General features: G+C 38.9%; 2 protein-coding genes across 3 annotated transcripts in view; one reads left to right on the forward strand and one right to left on the reverse strand.

Moving 5' to 3' along the window:
• Positions 1-10,595, forward strand: part of nme5 (NME/NM23 family member 5) — a 62,606-nt gene extending 52,011 nt beyond the window's left edge. For both annotated transcript variants that reach the window (XM_048231075.1, XM_048231076.1), the window contains exons 5-6: positions 10,249-10,367; positions 10,442-10,595. In XM_048231075.1, the coding sequence (XP_048087032.1) occupies positions 10,249-10,367; positions 10,442-10,516 (194 nt within the window). In that variant the 3' untranslated portion in view covers positions 10,517-10,595. The remainder of the gene's footprint in view (positions 1-10,248; positions 10,368-10,441) is intronic.
• Positions 10,596-15,804: 5,209 nt separating this feature from the next.
• rack1 (receptor for activated C kinase 1) lies at positions 15,805-24,261 on the reverse strand. Its single transcript, XM_048231077.1, has 8 exons — positions 24,049-24,261; positions 21,899-22,070; positions 21,562-21,709; positions 21,172-21,267; positions 19,082-19,192; positions 18,759-18,899; positions 16,625-16,735; positions 15,805-15,913 (listed from the first exon to the last, which is right to left on the reverse strand). Exons 1-8 carry the CDS (start codon positions 24,155-24,157, stop codon positions 15,848-15,850), a joined length of 954 nt encoding a protein of 317 aa, XP_048087034.1. The 5' UTR covers positions 24,158-24,261; the 3' UTR covers positions 15,805-15,847.
• Between the last annotated feature and the right edge of the window lie 3,040 nt (positions 24,262-27,301).

Below are 27,301 nucleotides of genomic sequence, written 5' to 3' on the forward strand. Positions count from 1 at the left end.
TTAGTTTTTCTGCATCTTGTTGAGTTAAAAAAGGGCCGCACTTTGGCAATGTTTCTCAAGTGGAAATAGGCTGTCTGAGTAACTTTACTGATATGGGGCTTAAAACTTAACTCTGCATCTAAGATGACACCGAGGCTTGTTACTTTTTGGTTTGACCTGGTGTGCCAAGTTCCCCAGATTACTAAGAATAATATCTCGCTTTTAGTTTTGGTCCAACCAGAAGTACCTCTGTTTTGTCATCATTTAGTTTCAAAAGTTTTGCTCATCCACTGATTAATGGAGGTTAGGCATGCAGTGAGGGAGCAAAGGCCATCTAGTTAGTTGGCTCCACAGAAAGATACAATTGGGTATCATCTGCGTAGCTGTGGAAGTTTACATTATGCTGACTTATGACGTTTCCCAATGGAAGCATATATAGAGAAAATAGCAGGGGACCAAGGCAGCTCCCCTGGGCCACACCAAAAGGCAAGTCATGTTTTTCAGATACATGATCTCCTAGACTGATATAAAAATCTCTGCCAGTAATGTAGGTTTGAAACCAGTTTAGAGCATTATCAGAGAGACCCACCCACTTCTGCAAGGCGGTGAATTAGGATGCTATGATCAATGGTGTCAAATGCCGCGACTCAAATCCAGAAGAATAAGGATTGAGACTTTGTTTGAGTCGGTAGCTAGTCTGAGATCATTGACTATCTTTACTAGAGCCGTTTCTGTGCTGTGATTTGATCTAAAACCTGATTGGAATTTTTCAAGGATACTGTTTTCGTTGAGGAAGGTATTTAACTGATTGCAAACAACTTTTTCAAGTACTTTGCTCAAAAAACGATAGATTTGATATAGGCCTGTAGTTGCTCAGATTGGTATGGTCAAGATTTGACTTTTAAGTAAAAGGTTTCACAACAGCGTTTTAAAAGCAGTTGGAAATATACCTGTTTCTAATGAGGTATTTATTACCTTGAGAAAAAAAAAGGGAGCTAAGCCATCATATACTTTTTTGGAATGTAGTAGGGATTGGATCTAAAACACATGTTGAGGAGCCGGTTTGAGTTATAATTTTACCAAGCTCAGATTGAGTAATAGTGCTAAAAGGACCTTAATTTTGGGGGCTGTTTTTTGGGTGTACTATCAAACATATTACTTGTGTTACCAATAGCCTCCCTTATAGAAATGACTTTGTTTTTGAAGAAGTCTGCAAATTCTTCGCATCTTAGAGAGGATGCCTGACTGAGTGTATCAAAAGGTGTTTGATGCAATAGCCTATCAATGGTAGAGAACAACACCCTAGAGTGACTGAAGACTTTGTGAATTTATAGATTGACATAATGTGCTGTCTCTGCTATTGCTGCTTTTGATCAGTTAGATTTATTTGCAATATCCTGTGGTGGGCTGGACATAGCATTGAAATGCCCGCCAGATTCCCCTTTCCGCCTTGACCCATTCACACTGGTGTGGAACGAAAAACTCGCAAAAATCTAGGGGCTTGGTAGTAAATTTGGCGAGACACTTTGTCCCCGCCATTCCGCCTCGGTCTATGTGAAAGGGACAGTCGTTCCGCGATTCTGGTACATAAAATCGCGGCAATTTTGCCAGTGTGAAAGGGCCTCATATTAGCTTACTTGCTAGCAAACTTTGCATTATCAGTCTAACTAGTTAAATAGTTGACATTACATGATGAACATTACACGACATTCTGGGGGATGTTAATTTGTATGAGAGAAGCTTCAACTTCTGGGTATGTAGCATTGTGGCATAAAGCTTAGGTTGCTAACTCTGGCAGAAATCTCCAGTGTTCTTGTTCCATGTAGTTTAGTGTTGCAGTCACAGGGTTGCAGCAACAGCACGTGGACTAACCTACAGAAAGCTGTTGTGTATGAACTCATTCGAATATTTTGAAAACGTGAACAGCTAGATATTCTGTCTGTCATTTTGTAGACGAAAATGAAGAGATTTTATCTTAGTTTTTTATTTCATGCAAAACATTTTAGTCTCGTCTTTTTTAGACAACAATAATGCATCTTAAGATAGTCTTAGTCAGTGTTTCAGGACATTACTGCCGTCTCGTCATCGTCTCGTCTTAGTCATGAAAAAAAGGTTGTTGACGAACATATTTCCTCTCGTCTCGTCTGACGAAATTAACACTACTGAGGGTGCTGAATGTTGATTGCTAGTGGTTTTCACCAACTTAACCTGAGCCTGCTGGGATACACACAGATGTACGTCCCGCTACTCTCACCCTCCCCAGACAACCGGTAGGCGGCAAACAATCAAGCTGATGACATTCTGTGAATGCTTGCTTCCAGGCCTCCCTTGCCAATTTGACAAGAGGGGCTTGAAACAAAGAAGATCCATGTTGCTGAAATAACTCATTGTAACAATGACTAATGACATTCATGCCTAACAACCCCGGTACTTTGGACTTTTGTGCCCTAGTGTGAAGGTCACTAGAGTCTCGAACCACCAAGACCCCCATTTTTGGGAGCTTTCTACCCAAGACATGAATATTGACCTCAAAATAACCTAAGTACGGAACTTCTAAGCCATTTGCTGCTCTGTGTTGAAGCCAGCGACAATGTTGGAGTTGATCTGATAGAGAATGAAAATTTCTGTAGAAAAAGTCTTCTGTTACTGTAGTCACCATTGACCCTGTGTCTAATAAACATGGAACAGAAACTCCTTGCATTACAACATCCACTACCAGACACTTTCCCATGAGTTTAGACATACATTCAGATGTTGCTATTGAGCCCACATTACCCGCACCTGATGTTTGGCTCTCTACATCAGAGGGCATTAGTTTCCCTGTGGCACAGCAATATCAGCGACCAAGCCCACCTCTGGTGTATGATGTTCTGTTCTCCTAGACGCACCGTCTACCCCTCTCCCCGCCCGACAGAACCTTGCTATATGACCAGCTTGATTACAACGGTTACAAATAGGTTTCCCAGCAGCATCATAACGGTACGTTCTAGCTGGTCTACTCATGGCTGGTGTAGTAGTTGGTGATTGGGTGGTAGTCAAAGCAAAATGTTTCAATAAAAGATCTAATTGAGCTTGTTGTTTCCGAAAACTTTCTTTCAATTCTAACAAATCATCAGTAGGCTTGGTTACAACAGTTTGGCTGTCTACATTACACTCACCCACCACTTCAATCTGGGTATCACAGGAATAAGCACGGGTCCTTGGATTACCAATATGATCACCTTCTTCCACCCATCGGATGGCTTCACTGCGAACAGTTAGAAAAGACACATCAGGATTCTGCCGTAAAGATCGTTTCAACTCTCTGCAGAGCATACCATCCCGAACGTGTTCAATAAATTGATCACGCACTAGATTGTCAGCGTTAGGAATTGCAGTAGGACTTCTTCATTTAATAACTTCCATTAGCGACAGTAAAGAATGTGAATCCTCAGGCAAAGACTCTCCTTCCAACTGTCTGTGTTGAAAAAACTGTTTTTGTACGCCAATATATGATTGAGAACATCCATAGATTTCACTTAAGATTCTGGGGTTGTTCTTATCAGCTGCCGGCCGGAATTTTATTTCAGTTTTAGCTTCACCGTCTAAATGGTCATATATAAACAAAGCTTGCTCAGCAGGGGACATGTGACGGCTCTCTAGGGACCTGTGCATCTCTTCCACCCAGTCTTCCACCGTTAACCCATCAGAGGATTTGCCAGAAAATCTTGAGCATTTTCTCTCTCTTGGTACATACACAAATCGCTCTGAGACAGTAGGAGTGTCAGTACTATTACGACTAGATTGTGGTGTGGAATTAGTGCTAGCCCTTAACCGTTCATTGTCAGTCTGTAGCTGTTGTACCCGTTCTGTCAAGGCCCTAAGCTGTTCTTCCATATCACCAGGTGAACGGGACATAGCACTATGCTGTACCAACACAAAAAGAAACAAAATCACAAACAAAAATAAGCCTTAATTGTAAGTCTAATCAAGATCCTGCTTGTTAAAATCTTCGTCTTGATTCCAGTCAATCTTCAGACAATAGCTACTGTTTTGATTCTAAAAAAAAATCACTGAGTGCCACAACAACCTGAAGCCAATAATGAGTGCCTCTTTCCTTGTATTCAGTACTCAAGAGAAAAAGATTGCCGACTACGCCATATGTGACCTACAGCTAAGAATTACCAAAGCATGCAGGAAACGAGTTGAGACTGATACAAAAATTATTTATTTTCCAAATTTTCAAGTTTGTCACAAGCAGTCTCTAGAACGAGACTAATAAAAACATTCAAAATGTATTAGTTCAATATCCTAAAAGTTCTGTATACATATCTCAAGTCTTTAAAAAGAAATGATGACAGTTTGGTAGGGCACTCAACATAGGCTTCAAGTTTACAAAGAGCCTTCACAAAATCAACCAGGACGGGGTCTCCTCACAATAAATAGTGGCACACAGGACACAAAAGAAAACAAAAGAAAGGGAAATGTATGATTTACAGCACAGCAAAAAATGGCCTGGGCCAAGGTAAGGTGCACTACAAGCTGAGCAAACAAAGGTGACCACAGCAAACACTGAGGAGTGAGGAGCCCTGCTTAAGATTATTACCTTCTGGGGATTAATGTAGTACTTAAAGCTTAGGTCTGAGGGTATCACAGATACTTTAAGAGTCTGCTAAATGCTCACAGTATAAGTGTACTAAGTACAGAGTTATAGCAAATCTAATTCAACCTATACAACCCGAGTCATAGACCCCTATGGCTCAGGAGTACCAGTTTCCAGTATGGATGCGCTAAGTCAATGGGTAAACCCGTTAGTAAATCTATGAACTAATACAGCCGGAAGCATAGACACTATGCCCCTGAGTAACAGTCTCCCGTATGGAAATACTGTGTGTATGTACTAAGTCAGGAAATAGCCGTCAGTAACTCTATGAACTAATACAGCCGGGAAGCATAGACCCCTATGTCTCCAGAGTAACAGTCTCCCGTATGGAAATACTTATGGTAGTATGGTAGGCTACTTATCTATGATTTCAATGTTTAATTTCAATGTACAGCGCAATCCTTTGCAACGGGCCAAACATAGGCCTTCAAACACCAGTATGGACAAAATCAGTGTGGCACAGAACGAAAATAAACCAAGACAAAACAGTGGCTATTATCAGTACCAACACAGTCGTTCCTAAAACAGACACAACCATAGTTAGTAAACTACAAACCATGCGCTATGAATGCAGTAGGTGTAAACTTCAAATGTTTGTACCTGCTCCGTCATGGCAACACTGTTGACATAAACTCCCGAACACCTGCGTAAAGCAGTCCAACCTCCGTGTGGATGCAGCTCGCACTGTAACAGTTGTTAAAAAGTAGCAGTTGTTACGACTGAACTGATGTTAGTTAGTGCACTTAGAACAAAACGGGAGGTCATACCTAATAATGGACACAGCAAGGGTACGGAACCTCCAGTGTTCGTTTGGCATATCCCTTGTCCATCAAAGTTACTATGCACCCAGTCTAAAAGCATTCGTTAGGTTAAAGACATTTGACTACCACAGCTACAATACATTTCTAGGTCTGCTCAAACATAAATAGCATACCTATGTGAAAGCTCTAAACCAGTGTTTCTCAAAGTGTGGTCCGGGGACCACTGGTGGTCCGCAAGCTATCCCAAGTGGTCCGCGAGCAGACGTTGTAAAAAATAATATAGATGAGTTGTTTGCAATATTGAACCAACTTGTATGTAAATCCAAACAGTTCTGCAACACTGCCTATGTAAGCTATGCCAATTTAAATCATATGAATCCTCTGACACAATAAGCAAGGTGCAAAGACAATAAGCAAGGTGGTTCAGTGAGTAGGCCTATTGTGTCTATTAGCTAGGTGGTCCGTGAGGTTTTTTCTAATGGTTAAGTGGTCCTTGGTCTGTAAAAGTTTGAGAAACACTGCTCTAAACCACCACAGTAGTCGTCCTAAATGAGATGCTTTGCTTTGTTGCTGAACTGAGGACAAGTATTCTACCAGCGACGACTCGGTAAAAGCACAGGTGTTGCCTTATGTTAGTGAATGACAAACGAGATCAAACGATACTTTGCCACAGACACAAGACTTTATCCATCCCGTCAATCACTCTGTCAAAGTAAAAGCCCCCCTCCCCAAATCAACAAACAGCTCCTGCTGCAGGCTACATATGTATGTACTCTTTTGATCCCATGAGGGAAATTTGGTCTCTGCGTTTATCCCAATCCGTGAACTAGTGAAACACAAACAGCACACAGTGAGGTGAAGCACACACTAACCCGGAGCAGTGAGCTACCTGCTACAGTGGCGCTCGGGGAGCAGTGAGGGGTTAGGTGCTTTGCTTAAGGGCACTTCAGCCGTGGATGGCATGGGAGAGCAGTGCTCAACCACTTCCCCCGCCCACATTTTTCTACTGGGTCGGAAATCGAACCGGCAACCCTTCGGTTACAAGTCTGAAGCCCTTACCAGTAGGCCACGGCTGCCCCTCCCCCATCCAGCAAAATGAATTCCATTAACTTTGCGGTTATGCCTTTACTCTTTTCCTTGCTTAAAAAAGCTAACAGAGGTTGCTGACTTGTGGATGTCCCAGTGCTAGTTTGAGCTTGATGTTTACCTTAGCCATGATGGCCTTTGCTAGCTTTGTCAAACTTTGCATGTCCTAAAACAACCCTTAACGTTCGTTTTTTAAAAACTGTGCAACTCACCGAGTGGTTAGTGGTGTTCGTTGATTATTAAAATCAAATATATCGGCGCAATGTAAGATTTCCAGCCATCTTATTTGCTATTGTGGAACTATTTTTTCAGACACCTCACACCGCATATAAGCTTCCGCTCAATATTTGAACCTGAAGCATAGACGGTGGCGCAGTAATATCAACGTGCAATGAGTCTTCCAACAGAAATCAATGGGATTTTACAAAAAGCCAAATAAAACACGACAGAAACTGTATTTCGCTACGCTACTTGTTTTGGAACATCAACGAACACCACTAACCACTCGGTGAGTTGCACAGTTTTGAAAACGAACGTTAAGGGTTGTTTTAGGACATGTTTGAGTATGCCTGTTGGCAGCCACTCTGAGTAGTCAAAGGCATAGTTCGAATTACAGGGGGTAATGGGGGGTACTATACCCCCCAGTGAAGACCCAGTACCCCCCAAAGAGACAGGAATATCAGTTTTGGGGGGGTCAGATATTTTTTCTGATATTGTGAAAAAATATCATTACAGTTGGCTACAATACAAGTCAACTCATATTTTCACTGTAGGAACATTTTAATGTAAAGCGATTTCGGACATCCCTATTATGGACCGTACCATTTTTAACCACCGTGGCGCTAGAAGCAACGGAGATAGAGAACGAACAACTTCAACTTCTCAAGCAAATGTCAACGTTGAATGACAAAACGCTAGGTAGATTCCTCCAGTAGGCTAAATTCGGTTTGCTGCTGACGTGCATGTGTGAATGTAAGTTGCTAGCAGACGTCTAGCTTGTTGAAAATGCTATTTTACAGCCTTCACGTGTTTTGATCTTTCATAGCTCATGTCACGTCTTCATACATTTAATTACCGGCGGCTACTTACCTGCTACTTACCCACTGAGGCTAGTAAAGTGGACCTTAGTTAGTTACCAAGGTTAGTCAGCAAGATAATTATAGTGGATGGAATCCACTATCTTGAAATCTCTTGGCTTCTTCTTCTTCTTATAACCTTTTCTTTTTACCTTTTCAAGAATGAATGCGACTCTAACCGCTTAACATACAAACATGTTGAAATAACCGTTGTGTAGGTCTGGAGTTGGACAAGAGAGGTATTTTTTCAGATTTTCTTAAACGTTAATACTTTTTGAGAAATAGGGGATTAAAAATGTCAAAAAGCTAATTTTTTCCCCATGGACTTGTATGGCTGTGATGTCATAATGGCCTAAAGCCAGCTGCACTTGTTAAGCTCCCAGAGAAGTTCCCGGGCTAATCAGAACACTGGCACAGGTGTCACCTGTGAATTCAACTGTCTCAGCTTCTAATGCATACAATCTGGTGCTCCCTAAAACTACAGATCCTGTTTAAGTGTTTCCCGTCTGTCAAAATAAGTCACAGCCATATATCATGCTTTGCGCATTATATCTCCAGAACGAGAACCAGAATTTGGTACAAGTGTTTGTATGGACTCAAAGATGAAGTGAGTTGATGTTGGAGGTCAAAGGTCAAATCCATGAATACTCTGAGCGTGATATCTCAAAAATGCCTTGACATACATGCCTGAAATTTGGTATGAGTGTTTGTATGGACTCAAAGATGAAGTGAATGTTGGAGGTCAAATGTCAATGTGAAAAACACCTTGAGTGTTATATCTCAAGAACGCCTTGACACACTCAAAGATGTGAAGAAGAAAGTGATTAATTTTTTTTTTCCAGGAATCTCCCTACCAACATTAAGGCAGCAGCTTTCCATCCACTATTGTAATTCCTCTGGCATTACATTTTCTAGTTCTCTATTTAAATAATTTATTATTATTATTTTACATTGTGGTGAGGTAAAATCGATTGTCATTTCCAAGGAGATGAACTCCAGTCCATAGCCTAGGTGTCCATTCTAATTTTATCTTTAATACATTGTTGTGCCCTTTTGAAATTAGTTTGGCACAGATCCTGTGTTGTTTTTAGATTATGCACAAGAGGGTCTGATGTAGCTAAGCCTATATAACATCAGTGAAACCTGTGGAAACATAAAAAGAGCCAAGTAACCTAGGCTAAATAGTACATGCATTTAATTTGTTTTTAATTGGTTAGTAGGCCTATTGTTTTTAGATTCTATTATTTCATATTTTTAGTTCAATAAATGTAGTTTCATCTGAGAACCCTGATACTAGGCTATCTTAATGAAACTAGGATTTGATTTTATTCACAGAGACACTATGAGGAAAAGGAAAAGTGCATGTGTGCATGTGTATGTGACTCATTTGTACAGTAGGATACTGTAGTGTTAATGATACCCAGCTTGTTCTGGTTATCAGATTCTTGTAGGTTACCGCTCTGTTAGTATGCTCCTTAATCACATAAATATTGCTCAGGTTTCACATATCTCTAAGCAATTGTGATGATTTGACACTGACTACCATAGACTATAATAGAAAATTGGTTTCTGTTTATACAGTATTGAGAGGGTTGGGTCTTACCTCCAGGTCTTATGAAATCTAAAAATGAACCAAATCAATATTTCATGAAATAGGCAATAGGCTTCTTGTAAAGGTATTACTTTTACTATTAGAATGGTATTTCAGTGCACTTAACTTCTAACTTTTGAGAGCAAAACAGTTCTCTTTTGGATATATAATAACAATGAGATATATTCTGTATAGCCTACTGATTATCAGTTTGTCGCATGTTTAGACCTTGTATGTGTGTTGCACAACACATGTTGCACCTGGCGATCACGATGGGGTACTGTATACTTGATACTGTATGGTAGTGGACCATGATGGCCATAGAAGAACTGAAGGAGCAGTACCCCCCCAATTATGGTGGGGTAAAACGAGTCAGAAAAGTCGAGACAGGACCAATCGTCAAAATTTCGGTGTCCATCACTCTAGTTCATCCAAAACAAACCAGAAAAAGGACTCAAACTGCTAAATACCGGAATTTTCCTTTAACTAAAACTGTGAGACTGAAAGACACAGGCACTCAATTAGACCTACAGACCACAAATGTAATTACATTAAAGTGTAATAGTTTAAAGTATATTTTTTGGCCTTTTTTGCCTTTATTATGACAGGACAGTGGTGAGGCAGACAGGAAGCAGGCGGGAAGGGAGAGATGTTGTGGGATCACAGCCGTTGCTTAGTTTAACTAAAACCTCCTGTAATATTTATCACGGTGGGAAAGTGTACATTTAGCGAGCTCCGAGACTACGTTAGGATTCCGTCTGTGTCGCCTACAGTTCCACACACAGTGGGTTTGGATCAACCTCCACCTTGAAAGCGGAGGTCCTGTGGGTGTTGAATACCGTGACCAAACACCACTCGTACAACGGGAACGAAGATATAGCCAAACTTTTCCAAACAATGTTCCCAAAAAAATAATAACATTGACATAGACATTGACATTTTTTGTAATAAATTGTAATTAATGATGGTCATAAAAAGGTCTTAAAAAGTCTTCAATTTTACTGACTGAACCCTGAACATATTCCGATCAGGGAGTATCTTTAGTAAGGATTAGGGAGTATCTTTAGTAAAGTAACTTTAGACTGAAGTAACTTATTATGCCCTCTGTCACAGCTGTAATTGAGCCTATTCCAATGGGTGTGGCAGGTGAAGACTACCTCAACAGATATGTAAATTCAGCTCTTCTTAAAGGCCTAACGGAACTATGCAAGAGAAAACCGGCAGACCCCTTTGTGAGTATAATACATTTCCAGTCCTGACTTATTTTGCATTTTTGTTACCTAATTGTCCTGTCTCTTCTTTTAAGACATGGCTTGCTGACTGGTTGATGAGCAACAACCCTAACAAACCCCAAATAAGCGTTGGTGGAACCCTGGTGTGATCTCTGATTATATCAACTTACCTGTGACTGTATTGGTTTGTCTGTGTTATGTAAAATAAATAAAGACTGGATGAATGAATGAATGAATGCAGTCTCCCTATTGTACCTGAGTCCACACATGGCTTTCAGAGGGCATAGTGAGACATATGGACAAACATTGGGGATAGAAAGGGATGGGTAAAACCTAATTAAATTAAAAACAGCACACAATTAAGACAATAACCATGTGAACTCGATTTGAAATCTAGTTTAACATTTCTTTCCTCAAGCCATCCGTATCTTGAACACACACAAGACTAAATAAACTGCACTGTTTTTACACACTTGCACATGGACTGTACACACACTGCACTTTATACTCTGTCTATTTATTAAAAAATATTTCTTGATCTTTCTTTCTTCACATTTGCACAGAAAAAGCTGAACACCAAACGAAATGTCAGTACATGCTTTACGTTAGTATTTCTATGTATGTAACAAAACCTCCTTTTATTATATCCTTGTAAGGAGAGACAGATAGGAGAAATGAGACGTCCTGCTCACTCACGCATCATTTTTAAGACGTCAATTACTGATGATGCTGCGCATCACCTCTTAGGCTAGAATAAACAGAAACGCAAATTGCAAAGAATATGAACTTATACCAAAGCCTAAAAATATTATATGAACAAGGACTCTTCCCACTTATTGACCCTGATAATGAGGTGATGTTTGTACCGAAGATAATAGTATCCACTTGAAGGCAGAGAACAAAAGTGTGAAGAGCCAAACATCTGCATTTCCGATTTCTTCATCCCGCTAGAGTTTAACAGGTTTGATAATTCAACATCCCCATGTTAATTTCCCATAGGAAAAATCTCATACCAGACCTCCTTATATGGGCAAAGATTTTTTTGTTAGTGAACTTCATAGGACTACTGGGGCCTCATTTATAAAAGTGTTGCGTAGAAACCATCCTTCATTTGATCTTAGATAATTTCTGAAATGATCGTACGTGTGATTCAGAGAAAACGAACGTACGCACAAAAAAACGTGCGTACGCCACCCTTCCAGATGTGCCCATTATAAATCACAAATGAACGTCAACTTGTGCGCAGCAGGATGGTTTTAGGTCTCCGCCTTGTAAACACCCCCTCATAAATATCATTAGCATATGTTTTAATGAAATCAATGGCCTAAAAGCTGTAGCCTATGTAAAATTATATATTTTTTATTTTACAGTAAAATTTTATATATTTTTTTAAAAACATTAGTATAGGCCTAGCCTATGCCATCTGATGTTTACTAGCCTATATGCGTCAGTTCGAATAGCTTAACTAATTATGTTTTTTTTTTCAGCAAAGCTTTCTAGAAAGAGATTGTATGCATCCATGTCCATTGTCCTCGGCTCGCTTTCAATCCTTTTGCTTGCAGTAATGTGAATTATCAACATTTAGTATGTTTAGGCCTACTTTGTAGAAAAAAAAAAATTGGGTAGGCCTACCTTATGAAGGAAAGACCTCTAGGCCTACAGCATAATCCTATACGTTATGGTACAGTAGGCTAGGCCTAGCCTACTGTACGTTTCCAATATGATCCAGGGTAATATGCTGATTTAGCCTACAAAACAGAGGACTACATTATAAGCGTGATATGTCATGGCTTAACGTTTCTTATAGGCTATGTTTTTGCTGAAAAAGTAGCCTAGTTCGCCAGTCATTATTAATTAATTCTGCATATCTTTGCTATCGTTTTCTTTCAATAATGTCAAATGGCTTAAACATTGTCCTTTATTGTTTGGTTTATGCCTACCTTTATATTTTAGCCTACATTATCCAACTCACGTATTGTCATCTAATCTTGGGCACTGCGGCTGCCAGTCAAAAAAAGCAAACAGGTGCGCGCTCTGCACCTCTTTACGCAACTCCGACGCAACACTAAATATGAAGATGCCCTGCTTTCAGAGGATAACTTCCGTCCCTTGGTTGTGTAGGCTATATATGATATAAAATATCTATAGCCTACATTGTATAGGTTACATTCAAATATTACCTTTCTGTTACGGAGCTGGGAATAGGCCTATGAGCGCAAATTAGGATGTAGTGGAGGCTAAACGCGAGTAAACGCAGTTTATCCACCTCTGCCATTTCAGAAATAGAGTTTGGGCCTACCCACCTCTTAGTTTATCCACCTCTCAAAAGAGTTTATTCACTTTTAACATTCAAAACAGTATTATCCAATACTATCTTATATTCCCAATACTGTACATTAACCTCCACCATTATCAAACATGTTCTGAATGCCTTTTTTAAAAATCCGATACCGCATGGCGCAGTCCACCTCACCGAGATTGCAGAATTCATAGTTCACCCACCTCTTATTTTACCACTACATCCCTGGCACAAATGTAGCCTACTTTTCCTCTCCTAAACGAGGGCAATTGGACATTTTATGGTCAATATTAGATTGGTGAGAACGCCAAATATACTAGATCACCTGTAAGAATGTTTCAATCTCTATCGTAGGTCTTGGTGTCGTAGGTATCGTAGGTCTTGGTGTTTTTTAGATATTATGAAATAAGTAAGCTATACGTTTTTTCACTTTCTTAAAGGGAAACTTGGCAGGATTTCCCCCTCTGCTGGAGAAATTGTGCATTATGCTATTTCAAAACTGTGGGAAAAGGTAACTATAAAGCACATGGATTTGTTTACAAGCTAGCAAAACGGTTAGCATAAGTTCGGCAGACAATGTGGATGTTACAAGGTAAGAAACACGATTTAAAACGAGTTTCTTGTTTCTCACTTCTCTTTCCGGGACGGTAGTCTCAATGTTGCAAGGTTGGTTTTCCGCCTGGGGACGCTAGGGGCAGCGGGAAAAGTCACCATTTTCACCGGAACAGGTCATTTAAACATCCAAATGATTTCTAAACGGGTTTATTACGTTGAAATAGTTGCCAAGGTCCCCTTTAAGTGGGCTATAGTTCTCATTAGCAGTTTTATGCCAAACCATGAAACATTTAGCTGCGTCCAAAAACGTCTTTAAAAATCTTCTGATATTGATCATGCATATGGCAAAGAAAGACATGAGATCGTTGGTCTTGGAATTTTGAAAATGCATCGCACTTAAACCTCAGACTACTTGCAGTACCCCGGCATTACCACAAGGAAATGGTCGTACGTCAAGTTTGAACCTGACGTGGAGATAAGCACTTTTCCACGTCAAAGACGTTTTTTATAAATCTGAGCGTTGGCATTGATTTGAGCGTACGCACAGTCTAAGATCAAATCTGTGCGTAAGAACGCTTTATACATGAGGCCCCAGTACTGAAATTGTGGGGTGTTTTCAGTTCTCTGGTGGCACCAACCAGGACCGAGGTGAAGTTAGTTTGATATTTGATATTCGACAGATATTAATTTTTCTTTTTAATGCGGCCGGTTTCACCCCGTGTTTGCAGACAATGTACAAACAGATGACCTGTCTACTTGCTCCCAGCCGACCTACTTAGGGACCGTCTATAAAGTACCTTCTGAATTACTTTCATAGTCTTTTTTGCCAATAGCTTTGACATCATCTGACCTAGTGACTACAAACCAATGCAGAATAGTTATCCTATATAGGACTCATCAGACACACCTCTTTTTATAGCGACTGTATGCGCGCTGTATTTCATATGATTTTTTTTTTAAGAAAATACATTTCATATAAGAAACAGACTCCTTTTTTTCAATACCTCCCAAGCCATATGACCTAGTGACTCCAAACCAATGCAGAATAGTTATCCTATATGGGACTCATCAAGACACACCTCTTTTTATAGTCACTATTTTATATGAATATTTTAAAGAAAATACATGATTTCCTATAAGGAATGGTCTCCTTTTTTTCAATAGCTCCCAAGTCATGTGACCTAGGGACTCCAAACCAATGCAGAATAGTTATCCTATATGGGACACATCAGACACACCTCTTTTTATAGTGACTGTATGCACGCTGTATTTTATATGTATTTTTTAAAGAAAATGCATTATTTCATATAAGAAACAGACTTTTTCAATACCTCCCAAGCCATATGACCTAGTGACTCACTGTGGAGTAGTGGAGTCACTAGGTCACATGACTTGGGAGGTATTGAAAAAAAGAGGACCATTCATATAGGATATAATGTATTTGTTTTTACAAAATATTCATATAAAATACAGTGTGCATACAGTGGCTATAAGAGGTGTGTCTGATGAGTCCCATATAGGATAACTATTCTGCATTGGTTTGGAGTCACTAGGTCACATGATTGGGAGGTATTAAAAAAAGTGGACCATTCATATAGGAAATAATGTGGTCATCTTGAATTGTGAGAACGAAGGAAGCTTATGGACTATGCTTAAATTACAGATTTATTTTAAATCTGCAACATAAAATGTATGATTCAATATGGAGATCAACAATATCATACTAATATGCAACTTTATCGCACTTAAAATTTTCACTCCTCATGGGAACAAAAAACACAATATTGCATTTTTGGCACTCTGTGTTGAGTCTTTGGGACTCAATAGGACTCCATGTAAAAATAGTCCAGATTTCTCCTTTAAAGCTGCAGTTGGCAAAATGTTTTTGATCATATTCACTGAAACAGACTCTGCTCCGACGGAACATAAAGCCGGCTTTAGAAAAAAACCCAACACTTCTACCTCCACCTAGAGCCTGTTATTTGTTTTGCAAAAATCCACAGCTCCCGGTTCTTCTGGTCCAATCAGAGCAGGGCTGTGTGAGATCTGACTGTCAATCACAGTCTGGTGCGGATTGACTATTATTTTGTGTTTATTTAACCCTGTTAAGAATAAACAGGTCAGCTTCTCATTACCAACCACTGTGGATTATTCAAACTAACCTAATTAAGTTGGCTAGTTGTTCTTAAGAGTAAAACCCTTTTCAACATGAGTATAACAATATAAAGTAAATATCTTTAATCTTTAATACATGCTTGGATCGGCCGATGCCAAAAGCTACAATATCGGTATCGGAAGTGCAAAAAGCTGGATCGGGACATCCCTAACCAAGACAAAATAATCTTCAAAATGAGCTCGGCATCGACCGTTTGGCACGGTGCACAAATCTTGACAATTGGGACAGAAATAATTGCATGCCATGAAGTACCGTGCAATTGGTGGAAATGGGCCAGAAGTGTGCATGTGACTAACGCAGACAGGGACCATTGCATTGACAGATCACTGGTGGGGGGCACAACCATTGGTTGAAAACATGATGGGCCATCACTGTCCTTGCAATAAGACACTCAATGACAATAGTAGTTACTCTTCAAAACTTTTTAATTGAAGACTGATCAGGCAACCTTTATCGTGTTCCAATGGTGACTTGCCACACTCTGATCAGGTTGTCCGTGTAGCCAGCAAACAGGGTCTGTTGGACAGGAATTAAGTGTCAATACACACCATATACAGAATTTGTTTATGAAGAGATTAACACTTGGAACCTAATGTATGAGGCATGTACAGGCATACAACTCAGCAATCTCTATTACCATTTTGACTATTCCATAAAATGTTAATGTCTTTGCATCAAAGGCACTGATCAAATGGCTAGAAAGAAATCAAGAGGCTCCCAGTCATGACTTGGATGACTCCTGATCCATCCATGTTCAATTTTTACCAGTGGCGGTCGGACCATCAATGCCTTTAAATGTGCATTTTGCAGTGGAAAAAAAAAGTCTGCTTGTTGTAGCCAATCAAATAAAAAAATAATTACTTATGGTTGCTAGGGTACTGAAAAAGCATGGCATACTGTCCATTACAGAAAATCACTGACTTGATGAACCAGTTTTGAAATTCTAACCAAACCAAATTAAAGCCTATTCAATCTCCAGTTTTCAAAAGAAGCCTTGCCATTCATCCATATCATCCTTCATACATGAGGCCCTAAAGTTGTCAATAAACCCATGTTGTCCTCCTCATATTTGCAGGACTATCAGCACCATAAGTCAGAAAACTTTGTGATTAAATATAATCATCGGAGGTTTCCAGTGCAAACAATGCATTGGAGCCATGATTATGGGTCACAGATAGATGACTTAGAATATTGCAATATTCTGGTGCTCTAAGAAAAATGGTATACCTGTCCATCTGCAGACCAGGCCAGGGATGTGCATTGTGGGGGTTCAGCCTTGCTGTTGGTGCTGATGACTTCTTGTCTCAGCTCATCAACAATGATCTTGCCCTCAAGATCCTGTTGTAACACAAATGAAAGTTTAAGGTATTTTAGTTTTTCCAAAGCAGTGTTAAAATTTACAAGTCGATACAAATCCATACCAATATTAAAAATACCAACATATTCCAGGTGAAGAGCCATGGGTTTTCATTGATGACTAACTAAAGCAAATTTATTTAAAAATAAACCCACTGAAAGTCCAATTCCATGTATTTTGCTGTGGTAGCAAGAATAGAGCTTAAATGCGGAAATCAGGGCTGGACATCTTACAATTACCTAAACCTGCAAATAGGTCGTTTACAAGGTCCCAGCAAGTTAGACGAGGTATTTTCCAAGAGGTGCATATTTTCTTAAAAATCATAGCTTTAACATATCAATTTAAAAAAGATCTTGTGGTAAAAATATTAGTTGTAACACATCTTCTGATATACATTTGAAACAAAAAAAAAAAACCTCAATCATTTTAAGAGTAAAGTTAACTCATTAAATGTCATTGAACACAGTTGACAACACAGTCAACTCAGTCATTAATCTATGCAGAATTAACACAAAATTAACAATAACAGTCGACATTTCCCATCATTTTGTGGCTTAGCTCCACATCCTAACCTCAAACTAGTTACATGATATGTATAAAAACAGAATTTCATGGATTTTAATCATATGATTGTTTTTTTAAAGAGTTTCACCCCAATAGAGTAGTAGACAAATAATTAATCTACTGATACTATATAGTGTATCCTCAACATTTTGTTCAAAATGGCTGCCTTTCCGAAGTTTCCTGTCAGAGGAATTGACATCTGTAGGCGTCATGCTTCATATTCAAAGTCTTTGTGGATTTTAAGCAGTTTTATAACAGAGTTGACAAGCAATTTGACAGACAATTTTTTATTTATTTATTACTTAAAATCTCGGTAACACAACACACATATTCACCATTAATTAGCTGCTTACCATCATGTATATTAGTAGCATACTAGCCATTTGTTAGTCATTATAAGTCACTAATTAATACCTTATTCTGCAAGACCTTATTCTACCCTTAATTAAGAATTTCCCCTATGCAAGCTCCTAATTACCCCTTATTCATAGTAAGTAAGTTGTTGCATATGAACTATGACGTAAATATGCATGGCTCAGCATGGGGCTTGTAAAGTGGTACCACAAGAACAGTTATTCACCCCTAATAATACTTATCAAAGATGGTCTATTCATATGGAACTAGACACAAAACCACAAGTGCTAATAGTGTACAAATCACTCATAATTAAGTCTTTGTAATGCAGAATACTGTGTTCCCCATTCTAAAGTTGGGTCTTTGTTCACATTTAATTCACAATTAATTACAAATGGCCAGTATGCTACCAATATACATGTTAATAAGCAATTAATTAATGGTGAATATGTGTGTCTTAATATAAAGTGTTACCAAAATCTCACATAATACAGAAAAAACATTGTATGGAACTGATAGTAAATTAATCTCCAAAAAATTGATCGTTAGACTTAACATTATGTTTAGTCAAGTTGAATGCATGAATCTGCAGAGACAGTCTGGGTGTAGAAGTCATTTAGTTAATATTTTATGGATAAATTGGGTCTAAAATAAATATAAAGCATTGTTATTGGTTAAAAGTTGTTTTATTAGCATAACTTAAAAATTTATTCCATAAAGATTTACTTTTTGATAACCAAATCTTTCATGGAGACGCGAAACATACCCCGAATTATAGAATGACCGACGTATGGACTTTGCAAACTCAGGGGAATACGGTGAATAAGTATGTGTTCCTTTAAATAATGTGCATGACACTTTCTAAATGTCAGTTTACATTAAGCAACAGGATAGAATACCTCTAAATACAAGCAAGACAGCTAATTGCTACATTTGTTGACGGCCCATTTAGTTAAAAACACAGATGCAATAAGGAGCGTCCACGTCCTGCAGGGATCAGTCGCAAATGGCAATAACTGGATCTGCTTGAACATTTCAAACCATTTCACCAAAAACAGTAGTTAGGAGCAAAACTAATTTTCTTACCCAAATCTTGATGCTGGGGCCTGTGGCAGCACAGAGCCAATAGCGATTAGGGCTGAAGCAAAGAGCATTAATGACATCACCACTATCAAGGGTGTAGAGGTGCTTGCCCTCATTCAGGTCCCACAGCATGGCCTGACCATCCTGTAAACAAACAAGATCAGCTAGTCAGTGAGCACCATTACATTACCCACTCCAAGAACACCAATATAAAACCCAAGTTCAGAAACAGCCTCTTTATCATCACAGTGATACAGGTGGTATTAAATGTTTACATCATATTGAGAGATCAAATAGTGAAGGATTTGCATACGGTCAGAAGTTACCTTTCCACCTGAAGCACAAAGAGAGCCATCAGGTGACACAGTGACTGTATTCAGGTACCCAGTATGGCCAATGTGGTTGGTCTTCAGCTTGCAGTTAGCCAGATTCCATACCTGTAACAATAGCATTGAAGCATTCATGTAATTATATCCAGTATCTGAATAATCTCTATGGCTGCAGGATTATGGCCGAAATGATGATATGATCAATATTCATCATGTTTAATAATTGATTTTAGTGACAAACATAATGGTCCCACTATTTGGCTCACCACAATAACTCAATTTGTTGTTTTTTTATTATTCTACAGAGCCCAAGATAGGACCCAATTGTAAATGCACTTACTGTAGCACCCCGACAATCTTGGTGAGAATTACAATTCTGCAAGATCCCTGCATGTCCAGGTCCCCACTTGGTAACACCAAGTACTTATAGGTTTGAGTATTCAAAAAAGTGCCCATATAGAAGATACCTTCAGTGACTATCAAAATGGTGTTTCCCATTTCCCAGTGGGGATCAATAAAGCATCTATCAATACATTGAATGCATGTTTAACAATGCCTTTACAGACCACTAGGGGGCTGAGGACCACTGACTGAAGGAACTTGTTCTAAAGGATCAGGCTGCCAGGACACAAGTAAACAGATCACTGACTTCAAAGGTGACAGTGCAGGAGACCATTCGTCTTAGTCACCCGGTGGCCAGAACGAGGCTAAAGCATACACTTGCCATTACACCTCAGTGCAGCAGATGGTGGTGGTAATGCACTCTGTTTGCAAATTGCCAAAAAAAAGGTGAATAGGAAAGAGGGTTTTAAAAAAAAAAAAAAAAAAAAAAAAAAAAAAAAAAAAAAGTATTCTTCAAGGTGAACCAAGACAAGGATTTTTCAACATCTGTAAGCACATTGCATTGCTACAAACAAAAGTTATTTGCTTTTTGTTTATGTGCGTTACCTCTCTGAACCCTTGCCAGGTATGTACCAACTGTAGAAACTCTAGAAAAGTCCCACCAGGCCGTAGTGATTTGTAGTGATTTTTTTAACAGCTAAGAGGGTTTTGGGCAAGACAACACCCCCCTTAGCCTTTTTAAAATTGCTAATTTACAACCTCTTGGGGCTTAGTGCTTGATTAAATGATACACCAGATATGAGAACAGTAATTTATTAGTGGCGTATGCCCCTCATAACATACTGGGAGGTGCTAAGATTCACCGATAGATATCGGTAACCGATCTGAACGTTATAGATGCAAGTGTGTCGATATGCGAACCCCTACATCAGTTTAAATGTTCAATGAACCGGTCAATGCCCCGATTTTAAAATGACAAATCGGTTGTGTCATTACTTGTGTGACGTTAACGTGTGTTGCACTATCCTGAATGAAGTCATATATTCAGTCGCTAACTGTCAACAGCGAACAGTTTTTTAAGCTGCAGCAAACACGCCTTGTCCGTTTTAACTTTGCTCAGCCTCCTTCGGCATTCTCTTTTCCATGGGAGCCTCCCCATCGCTCTGGTGAATATCTTAAAAAGTTAACTGGGGAGGGTATAGGATATTGCCTACCGGTCATTGTTGATGTAACAATATTGCTTCTCACGCATGTTAGTAGCCTCCTTTTTTATGAAAGGTAATCCAGGCACTTTTCCCCCTGCCACTCTCAACTTAAGGCTAAAGCTACACCTCAGTTTTAAACTATCAGTCTTTCAATTCAGTCAATCGAGAAATTATAAACCCAGTGACATGCTATTTTAATTTCACACCATAAAGTAACAAAAATAACTTCCCAGTAGTATAGCCTAGCCATTTCATTATTTTTTAACAAATGTTACTCCATTTCATTATTAAATTAAACAAAATGTTAACTCGACTGTATAGCATTTTGAGGCCCCATTACATCATATCCTATCAAATCGCAAAGAATAGTTCTGTATTAACACGTATCGTTTCTGAATCGTAACAGCTTATACAATCATATCGAATGAAGATGCACACCCCTATTACTTACTGCAAGCCATAACAAACCAATCACACCACTAATACATGTGACAGGGTTGGATGTAGTCAGTGTACTATTCAACATTCAGCATTACTCACCTTGACCATTTTGTCCCAGCCACAAGACACAATGATGGGGTTACTGCTATTGGGGGAGAAGCGCACACACGAGACCCACTCTGTGTGGCTCTCATCCTACAGGATTTCAGAAAGGGAAAAAAAGCATTTCAAGCAACACCTCATCTGAAATTAGTCTAAAGCAGAACACTACCTACAAAAATTCTCAATAAATCAATATAGTTGCTGACAATTCATAACAGTAATGTTGCTCATTTATGTCAATCAACTTTTTCCATAGCGTGGGCATTTTAAAGTTGTCCTTTCAGGACATGTCATTTCTGTAATAGACATTTTAATTAAGGAGTGCCTTGGCTATCAAAATTCTCTCTCTACACTGCCTATTACACTTTTTCCACAGCTCAGACCCACCTGAATGGTGTACTTGCACACACCCAGTGTGTTCCAGAGCTTAATGGTCTTGTCCCGGGATCCAGACACAATCTGACGGTTGTCCGCAGAGAAGGCAACACTCAACACATCCTTGGTATGTCCCACAAAGCGACGGGTTGTGGTGCCACTGGAGATGGGTGAAGCAGACACAGCAGGTACAAACAGTATCTTAACCAATTGTTTCACAATTGTCACCACTAGAATATTCAATTTAAATTTTATTAAACAAAAACTAGTAGAGCAACCTTTCATGAGACATCACTTCATAAAGAAACTAGTGCTGCAAAGTTTCACATGCTGTACTCTCATCACTTACGTAGTAAGGTCCCACAGGCGGAGGGTACCATCCCAGGAGCCAGACAGGGCAAACTGGCCATCAGAAGAGATGACCACATCACTCACAAAGTGAGAGTGTCCCTTGAGAGCACGTTGGGGGATTCCGTAGTTTGTCTCATCACGTGTCAATTTCCACATGATAATAGACTTGTCTGTAAAGACAGATCGTCAAAATTAGGACCAGTACTGGCAACTTGACAGTTCAAAGTCTAACATGGCTATGGATTACCCAAGACCCACCCCACAATTAACTAATTTCCTGACTGACTTTCAACCTGGTTACAAATAAATGTTTATTACAGAAATTCAACACTTCAGAAGTAATCATTCCCAAACAGTAACTCAATTCTGTGAGACCAATATTTCATCCCAACCAGGCAGATTCAGGAATGCCTGAAAGCTCAATGGCAGGCCATTTGAAGCAAAGGGAGAGACCAGCCACATGGCACAGCCTTGAACCCATGTCTCTGAAGCTATAAAGCTGCACTGAGGCTAAACCTCCGTTTGCATCTAAATGACCAGGTCAAAACAGAAGAAAAAAAAAAAAAAAAAAAAAAAAAAAAAAAAAATCACCGTTTGCAACGTTTTTGTTGTCGTCTAAACACCACCTGAGAGCCAGACCAGGTAACTTGCTCTTTCCATCCACTACACATTGTTCCCATGCCTGCCAACTAATTTACCCTCACTATTCGATGGAAAAGCTTCACCCATACAAAAAAGCTGGCATTCCTAAAGATGAAACTGCCTATCCAAGGTGACAAAAAAAAAAAAAAACATTACTGATCTAAAGCACTGCATTATCTGGACCATATGCCACATGACTTTTGTAAACTGGTCATTCTCTTATGGCTCAGTGACCTCTTTAGAGTGCAAGATGATACATTATTGCCTTAGCACTTATAATCCTTCAACAGGAGCCAATTTTCTGAATGTGATGTTGCCTTGAATAAAAACACAGAATTGCTGCTCAGTCAATAATGAAGTCGGTAAGCAATCTCCAATTATGTTTTGATTGTACACCATGGCAGTCTCACCTTTCAGAAATGGTATGACACTTGGCTAAGGACTTGGAAATACTAGAAAACCCTGACTAGATGGTTGAGAGGAGGGCCCCTATATTTCAAGATAGCCTACTTTCCTTAAGCTTAAATAATGTGAATATCCCCAAGATACTATAACTGTATGCAAGACTGCTACAGGCACTAGCCTTTACAAGCAAGACTTAGGGTGCAAAGAGAATACCACACTACGGTAGGCTACAAACAAAACCAATGACAGGTTAGGGCTGTCAGTTAATCCGTTCTGTCAAAAAGCAAAGAAATCAGATAGCAACACCACATGTTACAACTCTGCATACAAACCACGATGGAACATAAACATACAACATATCACAAGCTGCTCCCATGTGCATTGCAACAACCACTAGACAAACATAGCTAAGCATGGTTAGCCACTAACATTACGCCAATTCAGCACCTTAACTGTTCACTTGGCGCTCCTACTTCAGATTAACGTTAACGCTTGCAGCAAAATATGGTTAAAAACATGTTTAAAGGTTGTTTCGCCATTACACATTGGTTAAACAAACATTTTTCTAACGTTGACGCGCAAGCTTTAGTCTCCATACGTGTGTCACCATGTTCTAACTTAAGTTCAGTGGTAAGGTTAGCGTTCGCGTTAAGCCTGCTATATCCTATTCTGTTCATCTCAGTTAACATTGGGTTATTTAGACGTTCATAGAGAAAATTAAGCGTTGGTATCTTTGCACATTATTATGTAGCTTAAGAAAACATGCTGGAAACATAATTTAAACAGCAAAAAAAAGAAACCGGCTTCGCCCATGTCCGTGGCGCTGACGCTTTGAGTCGTCTACCAAGCTAATTACGTTTGCTAGCCATGGTTGCTAATAATGACGTCCACCACAATGATAGGACGAACGATGGGTTTTCGATTTAAATGCTTCAACGTATGTGACTCTTAATACGGGACACACCATTTTAACATGTAAAGGAATCATTAAGAGGAAAAAGACAAACACCATCCCAGCCAAGGCTGAGAAAAACTGTATTTTCCCCCAAACTAAACCTAGCAGGAACCTACCGCGCATGACCCACACCGCGAAAAACTTACCTCGAGATGCAGACAGAATCATATCTGGAAACTGAGGAGTTGTGGCGATTTGAGTGACCCATCCACTATGCCCCTTCAGGGTACCTCGAACAGTCATCTGCTCGGTCATTTTGGCGAGTATAAAAGTGCCTCTTAGAAGAAGATGGAAACAGATTTTCTTGGAGGGCCAAAACCTCCCTGCTCCTCTCACTATTAGGCACGAGTAAAAGGAAGTTTAAACTCGGAAGCACACCATTTCACTGGGGCAGCACTTCTTCTGAGATATTCGGGCCTACACGAACTGTATATGAGTGATAGCGCCCTCTTTATGATCGGAGTTGGCAAAGACTCCCACGGTTAACTTATTTCCTTTACAGTGTATCTCACACGTAGTAATGTTTAGCATTGTAGGCCTAACATTTAAATTGATACCACAGAAAAAAATAGTAACTTTGTGAATTTTCACTCATTGTTTGCATGAGTAAATACATACAGAGTAAACGGTTATATTGTCAACATGGCTTTTTGTTCTGGCAGGTGATACAGGAGCCTGCGCACAAGCAAGCTCAGGTAGTAGGCGACAGCTTCTTGCCAGAGGCTAACTCTGCTGAACAAAACTAGCATACACCTCCTGTCTAGCATTTGCACTTAAACTGGATTACTTAATTGCTTACCTGGTCCTGGTTACTCTTTACTTCTGCACTGTTTACCTGCTTACACTGACTGCACTGCACTGATTACCTGTTTACATTTACTCCTGCACTGTTTCATATAGATAGATAGATAGATAGATAGATACTTTATTGATCCCCAGGGGAAATTCAAGGTATATATACCCTTAAATATACCCTTGCACTGCTAACACCCAAAACGACACATTATATTTATTTTTATATTTATTATATTTAGTTTTATATTTATATAAATAGTATATAGTATATATATACTATTTATATAGAACGTCTATTTATACTCTCTGTTCATAACCCTCTATACTCCTTAATCTGTCACTGTAGACATGTCACCTGGAAAACCTATTTATCCAACTATACACTCTGCTAAATGACTATAAAGTTGAATCTAATCTAATCCAATAAATGGACTTGTCATTTTGATGGCACTGACATGTTGATTAGCCTACATATTAAAATAAAGCATTTTGAGCCAGTTGCCTACTTGTGCATGACATCCTGTGTGTGGTCATCATTTTTTGGGGGAAATATGCTAGATACATTTAAAATTGTTAAAAATTGAAAATTTGACAAATTATTTTCAAACATAATTTTCATCAAACCCTAATCTTAAAGTTTTGGATTTATTCAATTTTGAGAGAGAATTAACTGAATTTGGGTAAAAATGTCAATACGGTGTAACCACAAAAACATGAACCAAATAAGCACTTGCTGAAAAGATTCTCTCCAAAATCTCTTCTAAAATAATCTGGCATGATCTTGCACAAGAACTTTTATATATTTCATACAAGTAATGAAACCCCATTGTTCTGAATATTTTAATTAATATGGGGAATCATGTCTGTCACATCAACCACTTGAAATGTCAAGTGGTGTAACCAACATTTAAGGAGCCATTTTGTAAAAGGATCATGTGACAGAAAATTATGTCACAGAGAAGAACCCTTGAAGATCCCTGCTATGAGTCAAGGTTAGTAACTCTCTTAAAAAAGTAGCATAAAAGTGTTTTATGCCATGGTCAGGCAAGCTTAGGTTACATGTCAAATTGTATGACCTCCTGAAAATATTGATAAATCATAATTATCATAAAATATTGAATTTAATGTAAAAACTGTGTTTGAATATTCACATAAAGGTCAAGTGTGTACATAATTGTCCATAATAATGCCTGCAAATGTTGCTTTTAAATAGAAATGTCAAATGGTGTAACTGGTTGACTCCTTTCTGTTTGAGACCAGTTTGATCAGATTCAGGGCCAAGTGTATGTAATTTTAGGTGCCAATTATATTTGTATTGTTTTATACGTTAAATAGTGACTAACTGTTTAGCATGAACAGTAGCTTTAAAATGGTTTAATTAGATTGTAATTCAAGCGATTTTTGACATTTCATACATGTACATACATGTATTTAAATTTAAACTTCTCATAATTCATTTTAATATGTTTATTTATGTAATATGTTAATATGTTTAATTTATGATGTATGTAAATTGTATGTTTAAATTATAAATAAATAATATAAATACATGTATTATAAATAAAGTATACTTTTTGTCCCCCAATAGATGCCACTTACAAGCAAGGAAAACGTGTCTCGCCACAGAGCGCATGTGAACGCAGATCCTGCTGTTGGTTGGTTGTCAAGAAAATTATCATACACACTCTTTCACGGTTATTGTCTCTCACACACACAAATTGGGCCCTATTGTAGCGATCTGAAATGCATGGTCACTAGCAGATAGCGTTAATACATTCAGGGGTTTGTCCAGTCCACATTCGGGGTGGTTTTGTTATCAAACGGCTCTTATGTTTCTTAAGGCGGCTCTTATGTTTCTTAATCAGTAATTCCCTTTAACAGCAAGCAGCGCAACTTCAAACAGCACATCGGTATTTTGATAGTCAGCGGCGCATAAGGAATCTGCTTGAACGCAAGACCGTATGGAACAGGTATCCCACTAAACTATGCTTTACTAAAACCTAGCAGAGTATAGGCTACACGCATCTGCACTCGTCTATTATTTGAACTCATAAAGTAAAACTAACTTCACCATGGCCATAATCAACGACAAAACAGTTATACACAGTTAATTACTTTCACTATTGATTGACAATGGGTTACAATAGAAAATATACTGTAGCCTGAAAAAAGCAACACTTACCCCAATAATGTTCGAATGACTGAATAAAAAACCACAAGGAGCAGTTGCTGCTTGCTTACATCTCGTGACAGTGTGTCTTCAGCTGTGCTTCATATGCGCCTTTCGCTATAGACCAGGTTTTTCTTGGCCAGTAGCGTAATGCTTTTTAGATGGTGTAAGATAGCGATTTTTAGATCATGTGCCAGACCACACCTTATGTGGATAATTGGCACACCCCTGGGCGCATTGTTTAATAAAAGTGAAGTGGAAGATAGGAAAAAGCTTTGCGTCGGGATAATAATACGCTTTTGCCGGGTTTTGCAAAAATAGGGCCCTTTATCTCACTCTCTTTGAAAACGATGGATATAGACTGAAATCGTATGAGAACTGAACTGAGGTTAAATGGAACACAAGTTAATCCTGTTTCTTCATTGATGTTATGA

The sequence above is a fragment of the Alosa alosa genome, chromosome 21 (genome assembly GCF_017589495.1).
Source record: "Alosa alosa isolate M-15738 ecotype Scorff River chromosome 21, AALO_Geno_1.1, whole genome shotgun sequence".
Classification (NCBI taxonomy): domain Eukaryota; kingdom Metazoa; phylum Chordata; class Actinopteri; order Clupeiformes; family Clupeidae; genus Alosa; species Alosa alosa.

What these genes read in the sequence shown, in the direction of transcription:
- rack1 (XM_048231077.1), bottom strand. Translation starts at nt 24,157, where the DNA reads ATGACCGAGCAGATGACTGTTCGAGGTACCCTGAAGGGGCATAGTGGA. An exon ending in TTTGTGCTTCAGGTGGAAAG is followed by an intron (nt 18,900 to 19,081) that starts GTAACTTCTGAC and finishes GTTTGTTTACAG; the next exon opens with GATGGTCAGGCCATGCTGTG. An exon ending in GCCCCAGCATCAAGATTTGG is followed by an intron (nt 16,736 to 18,758) that starts GTAAGAAAATTA and finishes GTGTTACAACAG; the next exon opens with GATCTTGAGGGCAAGATCAT.